At 48.7% G+C, this 19994-nt stretch overlaps 1 protein-coding gene and 1 non-coding gene across 2 annotated transcripts in view; both read left to right on the top strand.

The window, feature by feature from the left end:
• LOC135821870 (dynein axonemal heavy chain 10-like) overlaps nucleotides 1–19994 on the top strand; it is a 71373-nt gene that overhangs the window by 50770 nt on the left and 609 nt on the right. Inside the window, exons 27-44 of the mRNA XM_065334869.1 lie at nucleotides 4177–4266; nucleotides 4998–5162; nucleotides 6317–6487; nucleotides 7059–7175; nucleotides 7956–8058; nucleotides 8934–9112; nucleotides 9518–9729; nucleotides 11038–11176; nucleotides 11606–11686; nucleotides 12737–12907; nucleotides 13191–13313; nucleotides 14080–14313; nucleotides 14748–14879; nucleotides 15720–15820; nucleotides 16973–17024; nucleotides 17531–17647; nucleotides 18788–18888; nucleotides 19872–19947. Of these exons, the coding sequence (XP_065190941.1) occupies nucleotides 4177–4266; nucleotides 4998–5162; nucleotides 6317–6487; nucleotides 7059–7175; nucleotides 7956–8058; nucleotides 8934–9112; nucleotides 9518–9729; nucleotides 11038–11176; nucleotides 11606–11686; nucleotides 12737–12907; nucleotides 13191–13313; nucleotides 14080–14313; nucleotides 14748–14879; nucleotides 15720–15820; nucleotides 16973–17024; nucleotides 17531–17647; nucleotides 18788–18888; nucleotides 19872–19947 (2364 nt within the window). The remainder of the gene's footprint in view (nucleotides 1–4176; nucleotides 4267–4997; nucleotides 5163–6316; nucleotides 6488–7058; nucleotides 7176–7955; nucleotides 8059–8933; nucleotides 9113–9517; nucleotides 9730–11037; nucleotides 11177–11605; nucleotides 11687–12736; nucleotides 12908–13190; nucleotides 13314–14079; nucleotides 14314–14747; nucleotides 14880–15719; nucleotides 15821–16972; nucleotides 17025–17530; nucleotides 17648–18787; nucleotides 18889–19871; nucleotides 19948–19994) is intronic.
• On the top strand, nucleotides 4611–4683 carry Trnar-acg (transfer RNA arginine (anticodon ACG)). The gene has a single exon. It is a non-coding gene; the product is annotated as a tRNA-Arg (tRNA).

Below are 19994 nucleotides of genomic sequence, written 5' to 3'. Positions count from 1 at the left end.
GTGTTTCTTCTCTTTTTTACATTTATTACTGGCTCAGTATCCGAGTTTAAATCGACATAAGTCCGGCATTTAATTTAGTCCAAAAGATCCTTGGATGAAAAAGACGAAATTAAATTCCAGACGAATATTTCTGCTTGTACAGTAATATGGAGGAGAAAAGAAATACCAAAGCTAGTAGCATTCCTTGGGCTAACGATAGATTTTTCTCGTTAAAGCTTTCGAAGCCGTGTGCTGTGTTAGAGATTCAACTCTTGCAGCCAGAGCACGCAGGCTGTAACGATTTTGGATTCACAGTTTAATAATTTAGATGAAAAACCCTACACACACCATCCTCAAATCAAGTGGTCTCTTCGCTGCAAATTACAATATTTCAATCAAATTTTCGGCCAGGATCCATCATCAGGATTGAGGAGAAAAACAAGTGAGGTGGACCTATTTTTTTATTTGAATTTAGAACCAAATAAAAAAACCAAAAACAGACCGAAAAATTCCCACTGAACACAAAGTTACGCCCGTTTTACTACATAAGAAAAGGGTTTGCTCCCCACACCGGAGCTCGCGCTATTCCGCCGACTTTACTTGACACTTGACTGACTCACGACTGCCATCCAGAGCACACGAGAAGTCCATCGAACCTTCGACTCGGCAAACCTGCAAGAAAGCATCACTCCCTGCTCAATACACAGTGTTTCGGGGAATTCACCCCTCATCAGTTGAGCTTGAGTAGGCTGAGGAAGATTGTGCCTGAAGAGCACCACTTATATAGTGCTCTCCAGGCACAACCATCACCAGGGATACAAACTTACAGAGACGCTCCGTTTTCAGCGCGACAAACACCTCGTGAGCACCAGATAGCAGCGTGAGTCAGTGTCGCTCCTGGACGGTGAGACAGACGTCGAGGACCCTCGGTCATTCGCAACGCTGTCACCTCCAAACCAACTAGTCGCAAGCCCGCGCTGGGCACAACAGTACGAAGTAGTGGTTGCGACCTCGGCGATGATTTGTAAGAAAAGGGTTTGCTCCCCACACCGGAGCTCGCGCTATTCCGCCGACTTTACTTGACACTTGACTGACTCACGACTGCCATCCAGAGCACACGAGAAGTCCATCGAACCTTCGACTCGGCAAACCTGCAAGAAAGCACCACTCCCTGCTCAATACACAGTGTTTCGGGGAATTCACCCCTCATCAGTTGAGCTTGAGTAGGCTGAGGAACTGATGAGGGGTGAATTCCCCGAAACACTGTGTATTGAGCAGGGAGTGGTGCTTTCTTGCAGGTTTGCCGAGTCGAAGGTTCGATGGACTTCTCGTGTGCTCTGGATGGCAGTCGTGAGTCAGTCAAGTGTCAAGTAAAGTCGGCGGAATAGCGCGAGCTCCGGTGTGGGGAGCAAACCCTTTTCTTACAAATCATCGCCGAGGTCGCAACCACTACTTCGTACCGTTTTACTACATGGCAAATCATTGAAATATCGCAATTCAAAGATACAAAATGCCTGCATGGCTATAATTATAGCTTTTGTAAAGCAATGCAGTCAACTTCGCTAATAACGACTGCGGATATAACGACAATTTGCGAATAACGACGGAATTTCCATGCCCAGAGCAGAGTCCCATCCAACTGTAACATGTATAATGAGACTTCGGGTATAACGACACTTCACCAATAAGGACACTTTTCTGATGCCCCGCCGAGTGTCGTTATATGCAAAGTTGAGTGTACACTGTTTGATCTCATTTTCAAGCCAGAAATCATCTACAGTCAAGGCAGCCATTGCTGAAGAGTACTAGCTAAGCAATACAGCACAATAATCTGGATTTTTCGTTGAAAATAGTGAAGTGTACAGAAGAAGCTTGACTACCGGTCACAATGCTCAATACACGGCGTGCAGAGCTTAGTACAAGTGTCTCCTGGTGATTGGTTTTCAGCATGAAACTCGTGAGTAGAGACATTTTTAAAATCACTTTTTGTTCCACCGGATTTTCGTTTGTAGTTTGAAAAGTACGCATCTGAGCCGCACACTTTATCGCCGTGCTGGATATGCATGGAGAAAATGCAGCCATAGCTGGTGCCAAGGCTAACTAGCCTGCTATCCTACACAACTACAGCAAAACAGCTATGCTGGCCTCAAGCATCAGGCAATGCACGGCGTAATTTGTCCGCAAACTCGCCAGGAACGAAAGGCCGGATTTCTCGCTACAGGCAGGTCTGCCGTTCACGTGACAGCCCCCCCCCCCCCCCCCCCCCGCCTCCTGCCGGCAGGATATCGAGCAGACCGGCTGCCATAACTATGGGCACCGTCGCTCCCGTCTTCAAGACGGACACTTGTTGAAAGCGGTTTTCAACACGGCTCTTCACAAGCACCACCCGCCCCTGGGTTGACTGCCTCAAGCACAAAGTGGAAGAACTGGATGATCCTTGGGATTTGGCGGAAGTACATCGGGAGAAATTTGTCCCAGTCGTACCACAGCAGCCCAGAGCCAGGAACTAACTGGGCAGCATTGCATTCAGTACTGTCATTGACTACTTCATCTAGATGGCCCATCGTGCATGTGTCTGCTCTTCTATATTTCCTCTTAAAGAGTCCAAACATCCCATCTACAAGGCACCGTGTGTGCCCTGTCACCATAAAAGATAACGACATAATCTTTTAGTGGAGTCCGGTCATGCAGCACCAGGCCAAGTATGCCATAACGGTCTTATTTTTGTTTTGTCCACAGCAATTATCAGCATGTAGGAAGCACTCACTCTCCTGAAGGCCATGGGTCTTCAAGTAGTGGTGAATGGCAGGGGCCGCTGTGTTTGGGTTGTGGGATTTTCTTACCGTCTGCGCCGATGGTGTCGCTCTCATTCAAGAGGTAGTTGATTTGCTTGGGGATCCCTTCACAGCACACTCCGAGTACTTGGACTTTGCGGGGAGTCTTAAAACACATCGGACCCTCTTGACGAGCGGTGTTCGGCAAAAACACACATTCTGGGCGAAATCGAAAGTGTAATGAGCTTTGCATTGGCTGATTGGATCTGGCTGCTCGATGCCAGCAGCTGACATGGCTTGCTGTGATTTCAGCTCATCTCCGCCATCTGCAGTGTTCTGTGTGGAGTACTCCCACGCTCTCCCTCTCTCTCTCTGCCTCTGGGCATCACACACATGTTCAGTGAGATCTTGACAGGCTTTCAGCTTCTCCTGTTCCGACACGGCCGACGACACTGCTCGTTGCAGGCGTTCACACCTGGAACATACGTCGGCACGAGCGGATATGAACTTTATGTGAGGTACACATTGATGCCGAATTGATCGAAAGCTTGACTCAGACGTAGCCTTGTTGCCAGTAGTAAACGTTGATACGATGGGTAGCATGCACTGACTTGTACGTCTGATATGCTGTCAGAAATATTGGCGGCAGATCATCCCGACCATGAAGCGGCGCTGGGTGGGGTATGCCAAAACGTTGAGCATGCGCATCAATACACGTCGCGCACCGTTTAGCGTCTTCAAATGCTAAGATATTACGTGGTCTCCTGACATTGCTGTGAACTCGTGTACAAACCGTTATCCTCCGAATGCTTGCGTCGTCAGAATAGCTTCCTTCGCTGAGAACCAAATCTTCCTCGTCGCGTCGTGAGTGGCGCTGGCACCGTCTGACGAGCCGTCTTCTGCAGATCCGGTGAACTCAAGCTCGTCTGCCAACAGCAGAGCTGACAGTGCCTCTCGTCCACACTGAAAACACGACGACGGGAAGCCATCATACGGTCACGTCCTCCCCCCCCCCCCCCCCCCCCCCCACGTCTGCACAAAGAAAACATGTTTTTCTTTCTTTCTGTCAGCGTAGCAGGAAGACGTACTCAAGGAATCAGCTGTTCTCGGCTGAAAGGGAGAGGGAGGGAAGGGGAGGGGGAGGGTATTAGGGTAACAGTGAAGCTTCCAACTACACACCCCTCACCTCCTTTAAACAAAACTTCCTCATTTGGCAAACAGTCCAGAAGTGGAACCGTGCGGGGGCATTCGTGATTTATTTCATGCCTCGTTTGCTCTGCCTCGCTGTGTGTGCGTGCGTGTGTGTGTGTGTGTGTGTGTGTGTTCGTGCGTGCGTGCGTGCGTGAGTGTGTGTGTGTGTGTTTGTGTGTGTGTGTGTGCATGTGTGTGTATGTATGTGTGTGTTGCCATTGTTGATGTTCAGGGTGCCAATATGGAGCGCTTCACCGCCAAGAAACCGTCCTGTGTGGCCTATGATGATAAGTTACTCTTCTATGAAGCTAAAGATGGTGTGGTAAGCACTATACTGTACTTGCGCTGTACTGCACTGCAAACGTTCGACAAGCAGGCCTTTTTCCTAAAGAAATTGTTGACTGTTTGCTTCAATTTTTGCAGCTCGATCCCGCTGATCGAATTTTTTTTTACGAACGTTGGTATTCTTCTGATTGTCAGTGAACTCCCAAAATCTGGTTGTGAAATATTCGCAGTAAAGAAACCGCTTTGGAGTTGAAGAAGAGAAGAGTTAATAATGACTGTTGGCATGCTAAACCTCTCTATTGTTTTGACGTAATGGCCACGAACTCCAGTGTATTAAAATTGTTTGTATATAGCTGCTCATTTTCGACTGTTTGTTGTCACGGCCGCGTGGCCCAACGGATAAGGCGCCTGACTACGAATCAGGAGATTCCAGGTTCGAATCCTGGCGTGGTCGAATTTTTTTCCCAATTTTTCTATGCTCAGTTATTTGCTCGACGGGACCTGCAAGTGCAAGTGTAACGAAATGGGACTGTGGGAGGAATAACTTTGGCAGGAAAAAACGTTGCTCTTACACAAGCCGATTGTGTGTGTGTCTGTGTTTGCGTGTGCGTCGTGTGTGTGTGCGTGCGCGCGCGCGCGCGTGCGCTCGTGCCCGTGCGCTCGTGCCCGTGTCTATTCCTGTGTTTTTCGTGTTTGTTCATGTCTGTGTGTGTATGTATTTGTGCGTGTGTATGTATATATGTACATATTATGTTGATAATATCGCAGGTACTGTCAAACCCACGTCAGCATCAGATTAGCTTCATGCTTCTCAAGCAGGGTCTTGTCATACAGCAGATCTCCAAGCATGCCAAGGACTGGGTGTCATGTCTTGCGCAGGGACTGCACGCATACACCAAGACTGCACTGGATGAACTGACCGATGAGCTCACGGTATGCCCCCACTCCCCCCCCCCCTCCCATGATGTCCTTACTGATCTTACTGTAGAGTGAAACAGCTGTCTAAGAAGACCGCTCATGGAACCTTCAAAACGTGGTCTCTGTTACCAGGTAGTCTCCTTATCCAGGGTCATTCGACTGGAAATAGCATGTGTTGAGTGGAGTGAAACCTGTGTAAAGACGACCGCTCAATGAACCCTCGAAACGTGGTCCCTGTTGCCAGGTGGTCGCCTTATCCAGGGTCATTTCACAGCATCCCTCGATCCTGGCTTCAGTGGTCTTCTGGGACAGGTGGTCTTCTGAGACAGGTGGTCTTCTGGGACAGGTGGTCGCCTTGACTGGTTTTACTGTTTCTATGGTTTTCTCCTGGAGCGATTTTAGTGTGTGTGTTTGGCATATCCATCAATTTGTGTGCCAAGGCATTGTCTCACTTTCTCACGCACCGTAAAACCGGTGTTTTTTGCCAGATCCTGTAGCAAACGGAGTCCTGTATGGACCGGACACATTGAGGAGTGTGACAACTCATTCAACGTCTCACAACTTTGCCCTGTGAAGAATTTCTAGAGCGTTCTGAAGGCACACCCCCATTACACTCAGACCGCGCTTAAAACCGCACACATCCGTTTCCCCACAAAAAATATCCGGATAGGCGAGGGAAGCGGATAGTCGAACACACATACTCTACGTATGCATGGCACATGCTGTAGATCGGTAACCAACGATTTTCTTGCGGATGGCGAGGGATCCGGATAAAAGAGGACCGGATTAGCGAGGTCTGAGTGTACTCATTATGTGTGTATGTGCTCATACTTGAAAGAAGAAATCAAAAGCATTTCAAACGCTTTTGACGCCTTCTTTCAAGTGTGTGCACTGGGCTCTGCAACTAGGTGTATTGAGCGCTGTCACGAGCAACCGCAACTCTCTCCGAATGTACATGTATGTATGTGCATATTGCTGTTTTCTGATGATCGCTTAGTGCGTGAAACTCGGAGTAAAAACATTTTTTCCGTCCTCTTATTGTTTGAACTAGCTCTGCCTCTCGTTATGGAGCACTCTCTTGGACAGCCTGGAACCTCTCTGTGTTTATATGTGCATTTGTTGTTATTCGCTGTCTTCCTATGCTTGCGTGCACACATGTACATGTCCAGGGTCTGTCGGAGGATCTTACGCGCTCGCCCGACTCACTGGTGAATCTCAAGTTTGTCCTGAGTGTCATCGCTAAGATCCGTGACATGTCCGTCGAGGTGGAAGAACGCTACCTGGACATTCAGGAACGCTACCGCACACTGATGATGCGCGGACAACAGGTCAAAGACACGGTGAGCAGATGATCTGAGACCGTGTTGCGTACGGTACCGTCTGTCGGACGCTGAAGAACAGGGTGGTCAGCCTCCTAGCCTAGACTGTTCTTATTTTCATGTGCTACAGTCTATGCACAGTTGAGTCACCGTGTATACATTGGTATGCTGTGCTTGGTGAAATTCTAGCCTGGTCGTTCTTCAGCGCTCCGTTCTTCGGGACCTGACAGTGCTGAAAGTCTTGTAGGGGGGCAAGTGAACTTCAGCCACACCCTTTGTAGCTGCAGCTGGCTGTACCTGACAAATGTGGGGTATGTTGCCCACCGCAGAAAAGGTGGCGGCCATGTTTTGTATATACAGGTAGGTGCTTTTGCAAGTCCTGGTTAGTCAGGGTGTGTTCAAAGGGCTATTGCCAAAATGTTCCATACAACTTTCTCTCGTTTTCTCTCTCACTCTCTCTCACTCTCTCTCTCTCTCTCTCTCTCTCTCTCTCTCTCTCTCTCTCTCTCTCTCTCTCTCTCTCTCTCTCTCTCTCTCTCTCTCTCTCTCTCTCTCTCTCTCTCTCTCTCGCTCTTCTGAATATCTTCCCTAGATTCCAAGAGAAGAGTTGGCGGCAGCTGAGAACTTTTCGGAAGTTTGGAGTGAGTTGTTCCAGCAGGCCCGGCGGGTTGATCGCAGTCTCGTCAAAGTCAAGAAGAAGTTCACAAAGGTGAGGAGAGAGTGCACCTAAACAAACAACTGAATAAGGAACCGCGGGGAGTGAAACTTGTCTAAGACGACTGCTCAAACGGGCGCACGGATGGGGCCACGGTGTACATGTGGTCCCCGTATAGGCTTTTCAGACTACGGCCAACTGTGACCACTTTTCTACGACTCACGACGTGTTTGATCAGGGATTGTACATACAGTTTTGAAACAGGACTGCATCACCATGGAAACTCAAGTTCACACGTGATTTTGGCCGTAGTCTGAATCACGTATTGCACAGGGTTGTTTGAGTGGAAGTGACATCCCCTGGTGCTAGTTTGAGTGGTTCTCTACGGCTGTGGTTCACCTACCTTATCAGAGAGGTCGCCTTGTCAGGTTTACTATGCTGTTCTGTAAGTGTGGTTTGTGATGTGTCAGTGTGTGGGTGTGTGCACGCGTGTGCGTGTGTGTGTGTCACTGTGTATGCATGTGTGTGTGTGTGGGGGGGGGGGGGGGGGGGGGACAGTTATCTGGCGCTACTCTTGATCTGTGTCATTCAGATCTTGTCCGCTATCGTTGCTATAAGAGAAAATCTGTGGATGCACATCCAGTGCATTTGTAGATTTGCGTGCTTCTCTTACGACGGGCGTATACATGATACATGGTGTGTGTGTATGTGTGTGTGTATGTGTGTGTATGTTTGTGTGTGTGTGTGTGCGCACGTGTTTGTGTGCGTGTGTGCGCACGCGTTTGTGTGCGTGCACGTGTACTGACGACGTCCCTTTCTAATGTGCCATGCTAGACCACACTGTTGGAGGTGTCGGATTTCACCGCGTCAGTCGACACGTTTGCTGATGACTTTGCAACCACAGGGCCTGGAGCGGTGGGAGAGGACCTGGATGCTGGTATGGACCCTTTTGCATGACGTCGTTATGACATCATTATTAGATCATGACATCATTATTAGATCATGACATCATTATTTGCATCACTTGCACTGGATTAGTGGTGTTATTGTGTTGAGGGCAACGAGTCATTTTCTCTGCGTAGCGTTTACACAGTGAATGAATGTCTACTAGTACATGTGCATGCAAACGGCAGAGGACGGGTATTTTATTCGTAACTCCGAGTTTCACGATTGAAGGATCATGCGAGGAATTTTTATTCCATTTCTCATTTTTCATTCGTGTTGGGTTTAACTATTCACTGTACTAATACATGGTGGTGATTGTGCTGTGATTTGCCCGTAAAAGAGGCCTTCCCTATCATGCGAGGAACGACAGTGACCCACCCATACACGGATCATTACATAATGGAAACGCGTGAAAGAATAATAACAGAGGGAGTATAGAGCAAGGGTATAATCATGTACTGTTGTGGACGTAGACAGCCGGTGAGATGATCGGCGCCGGTGCCCTTACTGGTTTAGCGCCCGCACGCACTGTATCACTGTAGATATGGACCAGCAGTTCTCACGGCCTCGAGGCCAGCGCCCTGCGGCCGCTTGACTTCTCAACGGTTATCAATGTCTACAACGGTATGTGCATTTCGGTACACAATCTGATTCTCTCCCTTTTGAAGAGGTATTCGATCTGGTTTGTTTCTCCGTGTTGGCTGTGGAGGCTGTTGGCGCTGTCTTGGTTTGGGAGGTACAATGTATTGCGGATGGGTGCGATTTCTGGTCCGGATGCTGTTGCTATTGCTGATGTCGCTGGGTGTGGTACTGCTGTTGGTGGTACTGTTGCTGCTGCTGCTGTGTGCTATGTTGCGTTGTTCACAGGTCAGGACAAGCTGACGGAATACTGTCAGAAATTTGACGAGTATGAGGCTCGACGCCAGGAGTTGGCCAACGCTGAGAAGCTATTCGACCTGTCGATCACGGCCTACCCGAATCTCGCCAACATAGACCATCAGATTGGCCGACTTCGCAAGATCTACACTCTGTATGGCGAACAGAAGGTTGGTTTGGATTTTTGGATTTCACCGTCGTCTTGTGGGGAGAGACAGACACTCATGGAATACTGATTGTGTTGAGGATATCGTTGGATCTGGGTACATTGGCGTGATGCGTGGTCTGCGTGCGCCTAGTTGAGGGGAGATTTGTGTATGTGTGTTTGGCGGGGGCTGTCCACGATCAGTGTTCTTTGAACTTTCGTTTGTGTTTCGTCCCCGTATGCCCTCAGTGTGTTGGAAGCTTCTTTAGGATGTTAGGTGTCTGTGTGTGTGTGTCTGTGTCTGTGTCCGTGTCTGTCTGTGTGTCTGTGTCCGTGTCTGTGTGCATGCGTACGTGTGCATGCGTACTTGTGCGTGCATACATGCGTGTGCATGTGTTTGTGCATATTGTTATCATCGTGTCGGTTGTAGAAAGCGCGCGAGGAGTGGTCCTCTACCCTCTGGGCCAATCTGAACATTGAGCGCTTGACGAACGGCATCGAAGGCTTCCTAAAGAAGGCACGTCGAATGGAGAAAGACATCAAGGAGATGTCGGTGTTCCGTGTTCTTGAGGAGAACATGCGACAGTTCAAGGACTCCGTTCCTCTCATTGAGGACTTGAAGAACGATGCTCTGCGCGAGAGGTAGGAGCCTGCACGAATGTTGTTGTTGTTGTTGTTGTTGTTGTTGTTGTTGTTGTTGTTGTTGTTGTTGTTGTTGTTGTTGTTGTTGTTGTTGTTGTTGTTGTTGTTGTTGTTGTTGTTGTTGTTGTTGTTGTTGTTGTTGTTGTTGTTGTTTTATTTTACTTCATCAGATTTACAGGCAAAGATGCCTTCTCAGTTCCTAGAAATGATGAAGTGTGTTGGTGATACACCACAGGCCTTGACACAAGAGCCGTACTGCACCGAACGATGATCTGGCGACGGTCGACCACTACATGTACACGTACACCTGCAAAAAGGTGCTGTTTTCGAAGCGGACCTGCAAAGTAATTTGAAGTGTATGCGTTGCCCTGCCGCTCGATTTTTTCTCACATGGCGGTTTCAGACGCTGCCGCAGTTGACAAACTGCTAACTCCTGCCAAAACATGTTGACACAAGAGAACCTGATTCTGAACAATCCTGTCATGGAAGTAATAGGTTGTTCTTGTGACGATACGAGACCAGATGACGTTTGCAGACACCAGCACGAACAGCTCACCAGCCAATCTAGCAAGTAGTGTTGCTCTTGACAAGTCTTGTTTCGTTCCGAAAGATGGCGGGAACTCATCAGAGGAGAAACAGTCGGGTCGAATGAAACACTTTTACTACTGTGAATTGACGGACCAAAATAATGAAGATAGCAACAACAAGTTGATCCTGTCATCACCCATTCTCTTCTCCTGAGCTTCCCCCCACCTTTTTGTATCGACTGGGAATTACATCCTGCATTGCCACCACGTCTGTAGACTGCGTTATCTCACTTTTATGCACTTCGTTTACGCTAGTGTGACGTCTCGTGCCCTCCGCTTGGCTGTGTGTTTGTGCATGTGGTTGTGGACGTGTTCCGGAGTCGATGCGAGTTTCCTATTTCTCTGCATACGAGTGTCAGAGCATCGATGGCCATAAGCGAGGGCCCTTGGTTCTAGTCCTGGTGGTAACAATCAATCTATTCTCCTAGTTACTAGTGTTGAGTTGATGTGTGAAGCTGCGTGACAAATCCTACAGGATCCTTTACAAGTACACCCCTTTGCAACTCCCTGAAAGTTGTGAATGCGAGTGCCATAGTTTTGCTGTTCATCAACATCTCTCTCCCTCTCCCTCTCCCTCTCCCTCTCCCTCTCCCTCTCCCTCTCCCTCTCCCTCTCCCTCTCCCTCTCCCTCTCCCTCTCCCTCTCTCTCTCTCTCTCTCTCTCTCTCTCTCTCCCTCCCTCCCTCCCTCTCTCCCTCTCTCTCTCTCTCTTTCCGTGTCAGACATTGGACAAAGCTGATGGACTCAACCAAGCAGAAGTTCGACATGAACCCGGAAACGTTCACGCTCAGCAACCTATTCGCCATGGGTCTCCACAAGTATGCCGACATCATTGGTGACATCGTGACGAGCGCTACCAAGGTACGCATGGCCCACCTACTGCATCCACTGACATACTGCTCCAGTGTCTTGGGTTTTAAAACGTGTTTTGGTTTACACCTGCAACACCGTCGTCAGTATGCGGAGGCTCCACTGCAGCCAATCGGTTATATCTTAATCTCCTTCTTCACCACCACGGTCTTACACTGCAATCGTCGTAAATATCTCTCCGAATTTTCGCCCCTGGGCAGGCTTCATCAGGGAGTACCTATGCGAAATCGGTACCGGGAAGCCCCAATATATACTCTATGCTGAAGCCCCGAGGGCGAACATTTGGAGAGATCAACTTATTAACGACGATTGCAGTGTAAGACCGTGGTGGTGAAAAATGAGATTGAGACATGATTTGAAACAATGCATGTATGTTCTTTTACATGTTTGTGTGTTTGTCATTACGGCAACGACCGCCAGGAACTGAGCATTGAGAAAGGCATTGCGGAGGTGCGAGAGACGTGGAGCCAGCTGTCGTTCACGCTACACCGCTACGTCAAGGTAGGTGCGAGTGTGTGTGTGCGTGTGTGTGTGTGTGTGTGTGTGTGCGCGTGCATGCGTGCGTTTGTTCGTGTGTGCATGTGCATCAAGAGTACATAATTTCCAAGAGCGTGCAACTTCAGACTATGGTGTCTGCGATAGCAGAGCTTAACATCATGTGACGAACCCGTACACATAATTGCTATTTGCACCCTGTGCATGATAGATACAGGGTTTAACACAACTCTACTTCGGGTGGTTCAACTCTCTGATGGTTATTTGTACTGTTTTCCAGCATAACCTACTGTAAGGGCCATAATTATAACGAAGTGCTACCTCTAACGAGTTAACGAGGAGAAATCTGTCGTTAAAATAGAAATCGTTATACAGAAATCGATACATATACCGTCCTATTGAGCGTTGAGAATGGGTGAGAATCGTTGCCTTTGGTACACGTAAACCAGTCAATTTCGGGAAATCGTTATATATGCGCCTCGTTAGAATAATGGCTTTTACAGTATTGAAGAACATCACATAACAGGTAGCATGAAGTTCTACCATTGCTGCACTGGATACAGGTTTCACAGACAATGCTGCACTCTTAGTGGTTATGAACCACTAGTCCTAGTGTTGGTGTACATGTATGCCTGCAGATTGTTCTCCTCAGCTTCTTCTCCTGTATCATAAGCTGTTGACGGAGACTCCCTCGATTTAGGCTAAGGCCTGTGGAGAATCCATAAATACAAATACAAAATACAAATACGCGTGCATGTGTTGGAAGTTGTGATGGGACAAGGTCCTGTGTAACATCACTGGATAGTCCCTTGTGTTCTGTTTTCACTCATAGCCTTGTATCATGCAAGGGTACGCAGAGCAGGGGTTTTGTCCTGTTTGGTCCTGATCGCCTTTTTTGTGTGTGTGTGTGTGTGTGTGTGTGTGTGTGTGCGTGTGCGTGTGGGTGTGTGCGTGCGCGCGTACGTGTGCGTGTGGGTGTGTGCGTGTGTGTGTCCGTGTGTACGTGCGTGCCTTCGTGTGTGTGTACATGCTTCCTCTGCTGTGTGCTGTCATCAGGGCACACAAGACCGGGGATTTGTCCTCGGTGCTGTGGATGAGATCCTCCAAACGCTGGATGACAACTCTGTCAACCTGCAGAGTATGTCGGCATCTCAGTTTGTGGGACCTTTTCTGGAGCAAGTGCAACGCTGGGAGAAGAGCCTATCGCTCATCAGTGAGGTTGTCGAGGTGAGGGTGACTTTGTGTTCGTGTATGTGTGTGTGTGTGTGGGGGGGGGGGGGGGCTGCGTGCGTGAGCGGGTGTGTGTGTGTGTGTAACTGTTGTGTGTTTGTGTGCATCTGTGTGTTTGTGAGTATGTGTGTGTTTATGTGTGGCGTTCCGACAAATGCTGAAAGCTCAGCCTAACCGAATCTCAAGCGAGCCGTGAAAAAAACTCCAATGCTTTGCGTATTTGTTTGTTTGTCCGTGCACACACACATATCTGCGCGTGTGTGTGTGTCCATTCGTCCAGGTGTGGATGGTTGTGCAACGCAAGTGGATGTACTTAGAGGGGATCTTTATTGGCGGCGACATTCGCTCACAGCTGCCCGAGGAGGCCAAGAAGTTTGACGCCATCGACAAGACATTCAAGAAGGTACTGCGTGTTGGGCGTCTGGGTGGTTCTCAAACTATGGATGTTTATGTACCTGAGGGAATTCCCCCGTATGTCTTGGCAAGGGAATTTCCCCTAGTATGACCATGGTTGCACAGTGACAATAAGATCGCAGCCGTTGAGTTAGGGGGATTTCCCCTCGGGGGGATGTCGTGTTAATGCTGGCTACGTCACTACATTGTTAGGTGATTTCCATTGCATGGTGGTATTACTGCATGTTTGCTGTATGTCTTGGCAAGGGAATTTCCCCCAGTATCACCATGATTGCACAGTGACAGTGAATGGTAGCCATTGAGTTAGGGGGATTTCCCCTGATGTCGTGTACAATGCTGGTGATGTTAGTGCAGTGTTCGGGGATTTCCCTTGCACAATGGCATTACTGCATGTTTGTAATTAACGAAATTGCCGTACTGTCATGCCTCAGCTGAACTGCTTCGACGTCGATTTCCCCCGGCATTTGCTGATGCTTTTGGAGCTGCATCTGCGCCTTGATCCTTGAGGCTCCTGCGGATACGAACACCTCAGTCTATCTGAGTGGCACACAGACTGGGAACCTTTTCACTAGACACACTTAGAAGTGATGCATGTATGTGCATGTCTGTGTACGTGTGCATGCGCGTCAGTGTGTGCGTGTGTGTCAAGTGTCTTATAAAGTGCTGGACTAGTGAGAGACGACTGGTCTTTCTCGTGCCATAAATTTTTCTTTACTAAATACCTCACCGCTTTGTTTTTGTTTTTGTTTTCTCAGATGATGGCTGAGACATCCAAGAAGAAAAATGTCCTGGAAGCGTGTAGCGTTGCCAATCGCTTGCAGGAGCTTCAAATGCTCAGCAACGGCTTGGAGAAATGTCAGAAGAGCCTCAACGACTACTTGGACAGCAAGAGAAACGCGTTCCCGCGTTTCTTCTTCATCTCCGACGACGAGCTGTTGAGTATTCTGGGCAGCAGTGAGGCGACGTGTGTTCAGGAACATATGATCAAGGTACGGTGTGTGTGTGTGTGTGTGCATGTGCGTGTGTGTGTGCGTACACGCGTGTGTGTGTGTGTGTGTGTGTGTGTGTGTGTGCGCGCGCGCATGCGTGTGTGCGTACGCATGCGCACACATATGTGTGCGTGGGTGTTTGTTTTTGGTACATGTGGGGTACATGCCCTTGCGTGATAACTTTCTTGTCTGTCCATCTGCCTCTCTCTGCCTACTCTCACGCGTGTGTCCATGTGCCTGCCCTTACAAACAATAAAAAGAACGAAAAAGTGTTTTACTCCGAGTTTCACGCGCTAAGCGATCATCAGAAAACAGAAAAATTCTTCGTCCTCATATTCCTGTTTGAACTAGCTCTGCCTCTCGGTATTGAGCACTCTCTTGGACAGCCTGGAATCTCTCTGTTTTGCCTGTGCTCACACGTACCCCGCACACAGATGTTTGACAACATTTCCAAACTGGATTTCCAGCCGAACCCGACCTCGCCAGAAGAGTTACTTGCCCATGCCATGATCAGTGGTGAGGGCGAGAGAATGGATTTCCGCTCAAACATCGAAGCCGAAGGGAGGGTAAGCAGAGGGGACGCGTCTGTTTCTTTCTTTCTTCTATTTGAATTCGTGTGTGCATGCGCGTGTGTATCGCTGTGTATGCAGCTGCTTCCTCCGCTAGCAAAAGATCGGTGATTGCGTATGCATCTCTAGGGTGGGGGTAGGGGATGTATATGTATGAAGTGTATGCGCGTGTGCGCGTGTGCGTGGCTTTGCGTATGCATCCTGTGGGTCGATACAGTAAAACCTGTGATGGCGACCACTCGGATATGGCGCCCACTCGACCATGGCGACCACTTTTCCGTGTCGCGGACGCATTCACATTCAAAACAGCTCGGATAAGGCGACCACTCGCTCAACGCGACCGACGACCACCTACCCGCGACCGCTTTTCACACTGCTACATGTACACTGACATGCACGCATCGCACTGTGCACCATGCATGGTAGATGACGGTATGCACATCACTCATCAGCGCAGGAAACGTATACTAGTGTATGCACATGGTGCATGCAGGATACTTGGCACGTCTGAGGCCCCCAGGCACACGACTCATGAGTCGTGCATAGTACTAGTAGCAAAGGTGTGTGCACTGTGATACACTGATCAAAATGATATGTCACATCATGACTTGTACATGTAGTGTGAATATAGTCACGTGACCCACTGAACCTGGATAAGAAGACCACCTGGCCAAGGTGACCACTTTTTCTCGTCCCCTGAGTGGTCGCCTTAGACCGGTTTCACTGTATATGAAGTTCGGCTTTGCTCTTGTCAGTGCTTCGTATAAGGAAGAACACTATGTGTGGTGTGATGGATAGGGTACATGTGCGTTGTCTTCCCGTGTTTCTTTGTTTCAGGTTGAAGAGTGGATGACAAGTGTACTGGAAGAGATGCGACGTACAAACCGTCTCCTCACCAAGGAGGCCGTCTTCAAGTACATGGAGGACAACAAACCGCGGTGAGTGGGTAGTAGGCATTTCCAAAATCGAAAAGCCGATTTTTTCGCCTAATCGGCTTTTCGATCGGCTAAGAGAATGTCCAAATTCGGCCAAATTAGGAGCCCCAAAGTCAGAATTCGGCTCAAAGCAGTACTTGAACTCACCACTCGTAACACAGTGTACATTTACATGTACATGTACATGCACGCTTTAAGAGGCACTGAAACAGCGATTTTCGGCGATTTCTTCACAGCCATTGATTTCGTCATCTTTTCCTGCTGACCGATTTCGTTAATGCCTAAAGTCACAGTCACCTTTCGTAGTACGATGGTTACAGAGATTGCAGTTGAGGCACAAAAACATCGATTTTCGGCGAAAAGATCGGTGATTTCTTCAAAACCACAGTTTTCGGCGAATTTTTCGGCCGGCCGATTTGGGAAATGCCTAGTGTGCAGTGCTGCTGCTGCTGCTGCTGGTGGTGGTGCTGCTGCTGCTGCTGCTGCTGGTGCTGCTGCTGGTGCTGCTGGTGCTGCTGCTGCTGTTGTTGCTGTTGCTGCTGCTGCTGCTGTTGCTATTGCTGTTGTTGCTGTTGCTGTTGCTGTTGTTGTTGTTGTTGTTGTTGTTGTTGTTGTTGTTGTTGTTGTTGTTGTTGTTGTTGTTGTTGTTGTTGTTGTTGTTGTTGTTGTTGTTGTTGTTGTTGTTGTTGTTGTTGTTGTTGTTGCTGCTGCTGCTGCTGCTGCTGCTGCTGCTGCTGCTGCTGCTGCTGCTGCTGCTGCTGCTGCTGCTGCTGCTGCTGTTGTTGTTGTTGTTGTTGTTTGAATTGAATTTGAATTCTTTATTCTCACGATGGCACCATCGCCAATAAGAGATAAATTTATGAGAAGGTGAGATTGTTGCTGCTGTTGTTGTTGCTGTGTACCAAACGTGCAGTCATGCATGCGTAGGTAATTGACCTCATCTACTACGTCTGAACTACCTGTTCCGTTTTCTTGTCCATTGAATTATTTCCTGTGTTGCGCGCTCGCGCGCGTGTATGTGTGTATGTGTGTGTGTGTACGTGTATGTGTATGTGTGTGTGTACATGTGTACGTGTGTGTGTGTGTGTGTGTGTGTGTGTGTGTGTGTGTGTGTGTGTGTGTGTGTGTGTGTGTGTGTGTATGTATACATGACAGTGTCCAGTGGATGTACGAATACCAGGGAATGATCATTCTTGCCGCTAACCAGGTCAGTACTGTCTGGACGTGTGTGTGTGTGTTCGTGTGTTCGTATGTGTACGTTGCACTTGTGTGTGCGTGTTTGTGTGTCTGCATGAATACCGACCTAAAGAAAGGCTTGTCAGCTGCGATAAAACAGCGAGCTTTGCACGAGGGCGAAACGAATGTCCGGAGAAAGAACTACCGCTGTGTGTGTAGAATGCCTGGACAGTGTAGAGTGGTGTTGGGGGTCCGGAAGAACTTGTCTTTTGAAGAGGGTTGTCTCTTGCTGTCCTGAAGATGGCTTGCCACAGGATTTAGTATGCATACATTAAGGCATTGTGGAAGCCTGGCATATGCACAACTTCCTCTGAAGCCGGTTGTGTTTCAAACTCAATTATGTCGCCATTGGTAACGTCGATGTGTGTACTTTACTTTGTGTTATCACTTTGCATATGTGTGTCTGCGCATGCGTTTGTGCATTTGTGTGCGCATGCGCGTGTGTGTGTGTGTGTTTGTGTGTGTGTGTGTTTGTAGGTTTGGTGGACGTGGGAAGTCGAAGATGTCTTCTCCAAAGTGAAGAAAGGAGACAAGATGGCTATGAAGATGTACAGCAAGAAACTGCACGCACAGCTCGACGAAATCGTCGTGCAGGTACGATTGGCGACGTTTGTTCATTGCTGCAGTGACTGGTTGGTTGGTTGGTTGTGTTTATTGGCTGTTGCTACAGCTCTTTCTCCTTTTTGTGGTGTGTTGGTAGTGTAGTATGTATACTGTTAGACGTCCCTTACCCGGTCCTCTTTCATCCGGTCCTCTTTCATCCGGTCCTCTTTCATCCGGTCCTCTTTCATCCGGTCCTCTTTCATCCGGTCCTCTTTTATCCGGTCCTCTTTCATCCGGTCCTCTTTCATCCGGTCCTCTTTTATCCGGTCCTCTTTTATCCCGTCCTCTTTTAGGGAGGAGGAAGGTTACAAAGCAACAGGGAGGACAATTCAGGAGCAAAGATGAACAGGAGTTGTATTATCGTACTACAGCAGTGTGCCTGCTTCTGTTGTTGCTGCTGCTGCTGTTGCTGCTGCTGCTGTTGTTGGCGCTGCTGTTGCTGCTGCTGCTTGCGTTGCTACTGCTGCTGATGCTGATGCTTGCGTTGCTACTGCTGCTGATGCTGCTGCTGCCACCAGTGAGTGCCATGGCTGCGTTGATGAAAATCGTTCTGAGATGAGGAAGCGCACACTTAGCTTTGCAGCAAATGTTGTTGGCAGGAATCAGTTGAAGCTGCTTCTTTGTACTCGGCTGTAGCTGTCACTGTCGCTTGCGCTGGTACTTGTATGTCGTGTGTCGTGTGTCGGGGTTGTTAATCCAGCCGTGCCGCCGAGCACTGGCTTGCCTTCCAGAAATGACATTAGGTTGAGGTGGCTGACTTGGCTAGAATGATTTTTTGGCCTTTAAGTACATGTACAAGCAGTAGTATATAACTACTGCTTGTACATGTACTGCTGTGCTCACTGAAATCCGACCCGGAGTGCATATTTGGCGCCATCAACTTGCACGGCCCTTGACACCCTGCAAGTGGTACATGTACGTCTGCGGCTGGACGTACACAAGTACAAGTATAGTGATGTAATCTGAACTTGTCCAGGGCGCTAGTTTTGCACTTTGGGTCGGATTTCACCGAGCGCAACTGTATGTTATTGAACATGCTCAATCTCCGGGGCTGCTGGCTGTTTCAATCTTGTTAGGCCTCGTCAGCAGAGCTCATTATAATTGGGAGTGTTTGCTGTCCCGTGTGCGTAGATTCGAGGTCAGCTGCCGAAGAACGATCGTAAGAAGCTCAACACAGTGCTGATCATCGACGTTCACAATCGCGACATCATCGACCGCTTCGTCCGTGACAGGTACGTGTAAACCGCGTCTGCAGGGTTTGGTGGCGCCATGTGCCTGCCAGTGAGTTCGTGTCCATCTTGCAAAACCTGGTGTAAGCGACCTCTGTGTTTAGCAACCACCTGCTCTTAACGACCCGGTTTTCCGTGCACCGACAGTTCTACACAGACACTGTGGGACCTGGTTCTAAAGACCACCTGGGTTTAACGGCCGCTTTTGCTTGCACCGTGGGGTGGTCGCTTAAACCAGGTTTTACTGTATCTTGTAAAAATTTAAAAATATTTTTAAAAAGGTTCGCTGCACAGTACTGTTTATTATGTGAATGAGTGCAATCAACTCCTGATTCATATGAACATACCGTAAAGTACCGCCAGAGCGCCCCACCATCTCGCCCTTTCGTGGCCGCCTTGTGGAGGTGGATTCCTGTCTGTAGGTCATACGACACGGACCTTGTACAAACATTGCACGTTGTGCAGTCAATCCGTACCCAGTTTACCTTCGAGCTCCACATAAAAGCATACCAAGTGTGACCTTAGTACACGAAGGTTCTCACATCCTACAAACTTAGTAGCATTCTGCCATACGATTTTCTTCCCTTGGCTGTAAAATCAAGGTGAGGCGCTCTCGCGAGACGGGGCGCTCTGGCAGTACTTTACGGTACATTAGAACCTGTGACTAACGACCACCCCTTGGGGCCAGAGAAAGCGGTCCTTAGTGGCAGGTGATCCTTAGTTAGAGGTTTGCACTGCATAACCATACATGAATGTGAGACCGTCCATGCCTGCGTGGTGCGTGGTCCGTGTAGAACCAGACTGGTCGCTAGTCACGGTGGTCTTTAGTTACACATTTTACTGTACATTTTCTGAATGACTGTTTATGTAGTAGATGGGTGGCCTTGGTGATGTGTGTCCAGATCAGCAATGGTAGCGTGTGTGTTTACATGTTTATGTGCCGTTGTGTGCGTATCTGTGCGTGTGTGTTTGTGTGTATTTCATAGTATCATGGATGCTCGTGAGTTTGAATGGGAGAGTCAACTGCGTTTCTACTGGCTACAGAATATTGACGACCTGATTGTAAGTGCAGCATTATCCTTTCTCCCCCCCTCTCTCCTCCCCCCCCC

This window comes from Sycon ciliatum, chromosome 7 (genome assembly GCF_964019385.1).
Source record: "Sycon ciliatum chromosome 7, ocSycCili1.1, whole genome shotgun sequence".
In the NCBI taxonomy this organism is placed as follows: domain Eukaryota; kingdom Metazoa; phylum Porifera; class Calcarea; order Leucosolenida; family Sycettidae; genus Sycon; species Sycon ciliatum.
The sequence above is the reverse complement of the archived record's forward strand: the minus strand, read 5'-3'. Positions and strand labels throughout refer to the sequence as shown.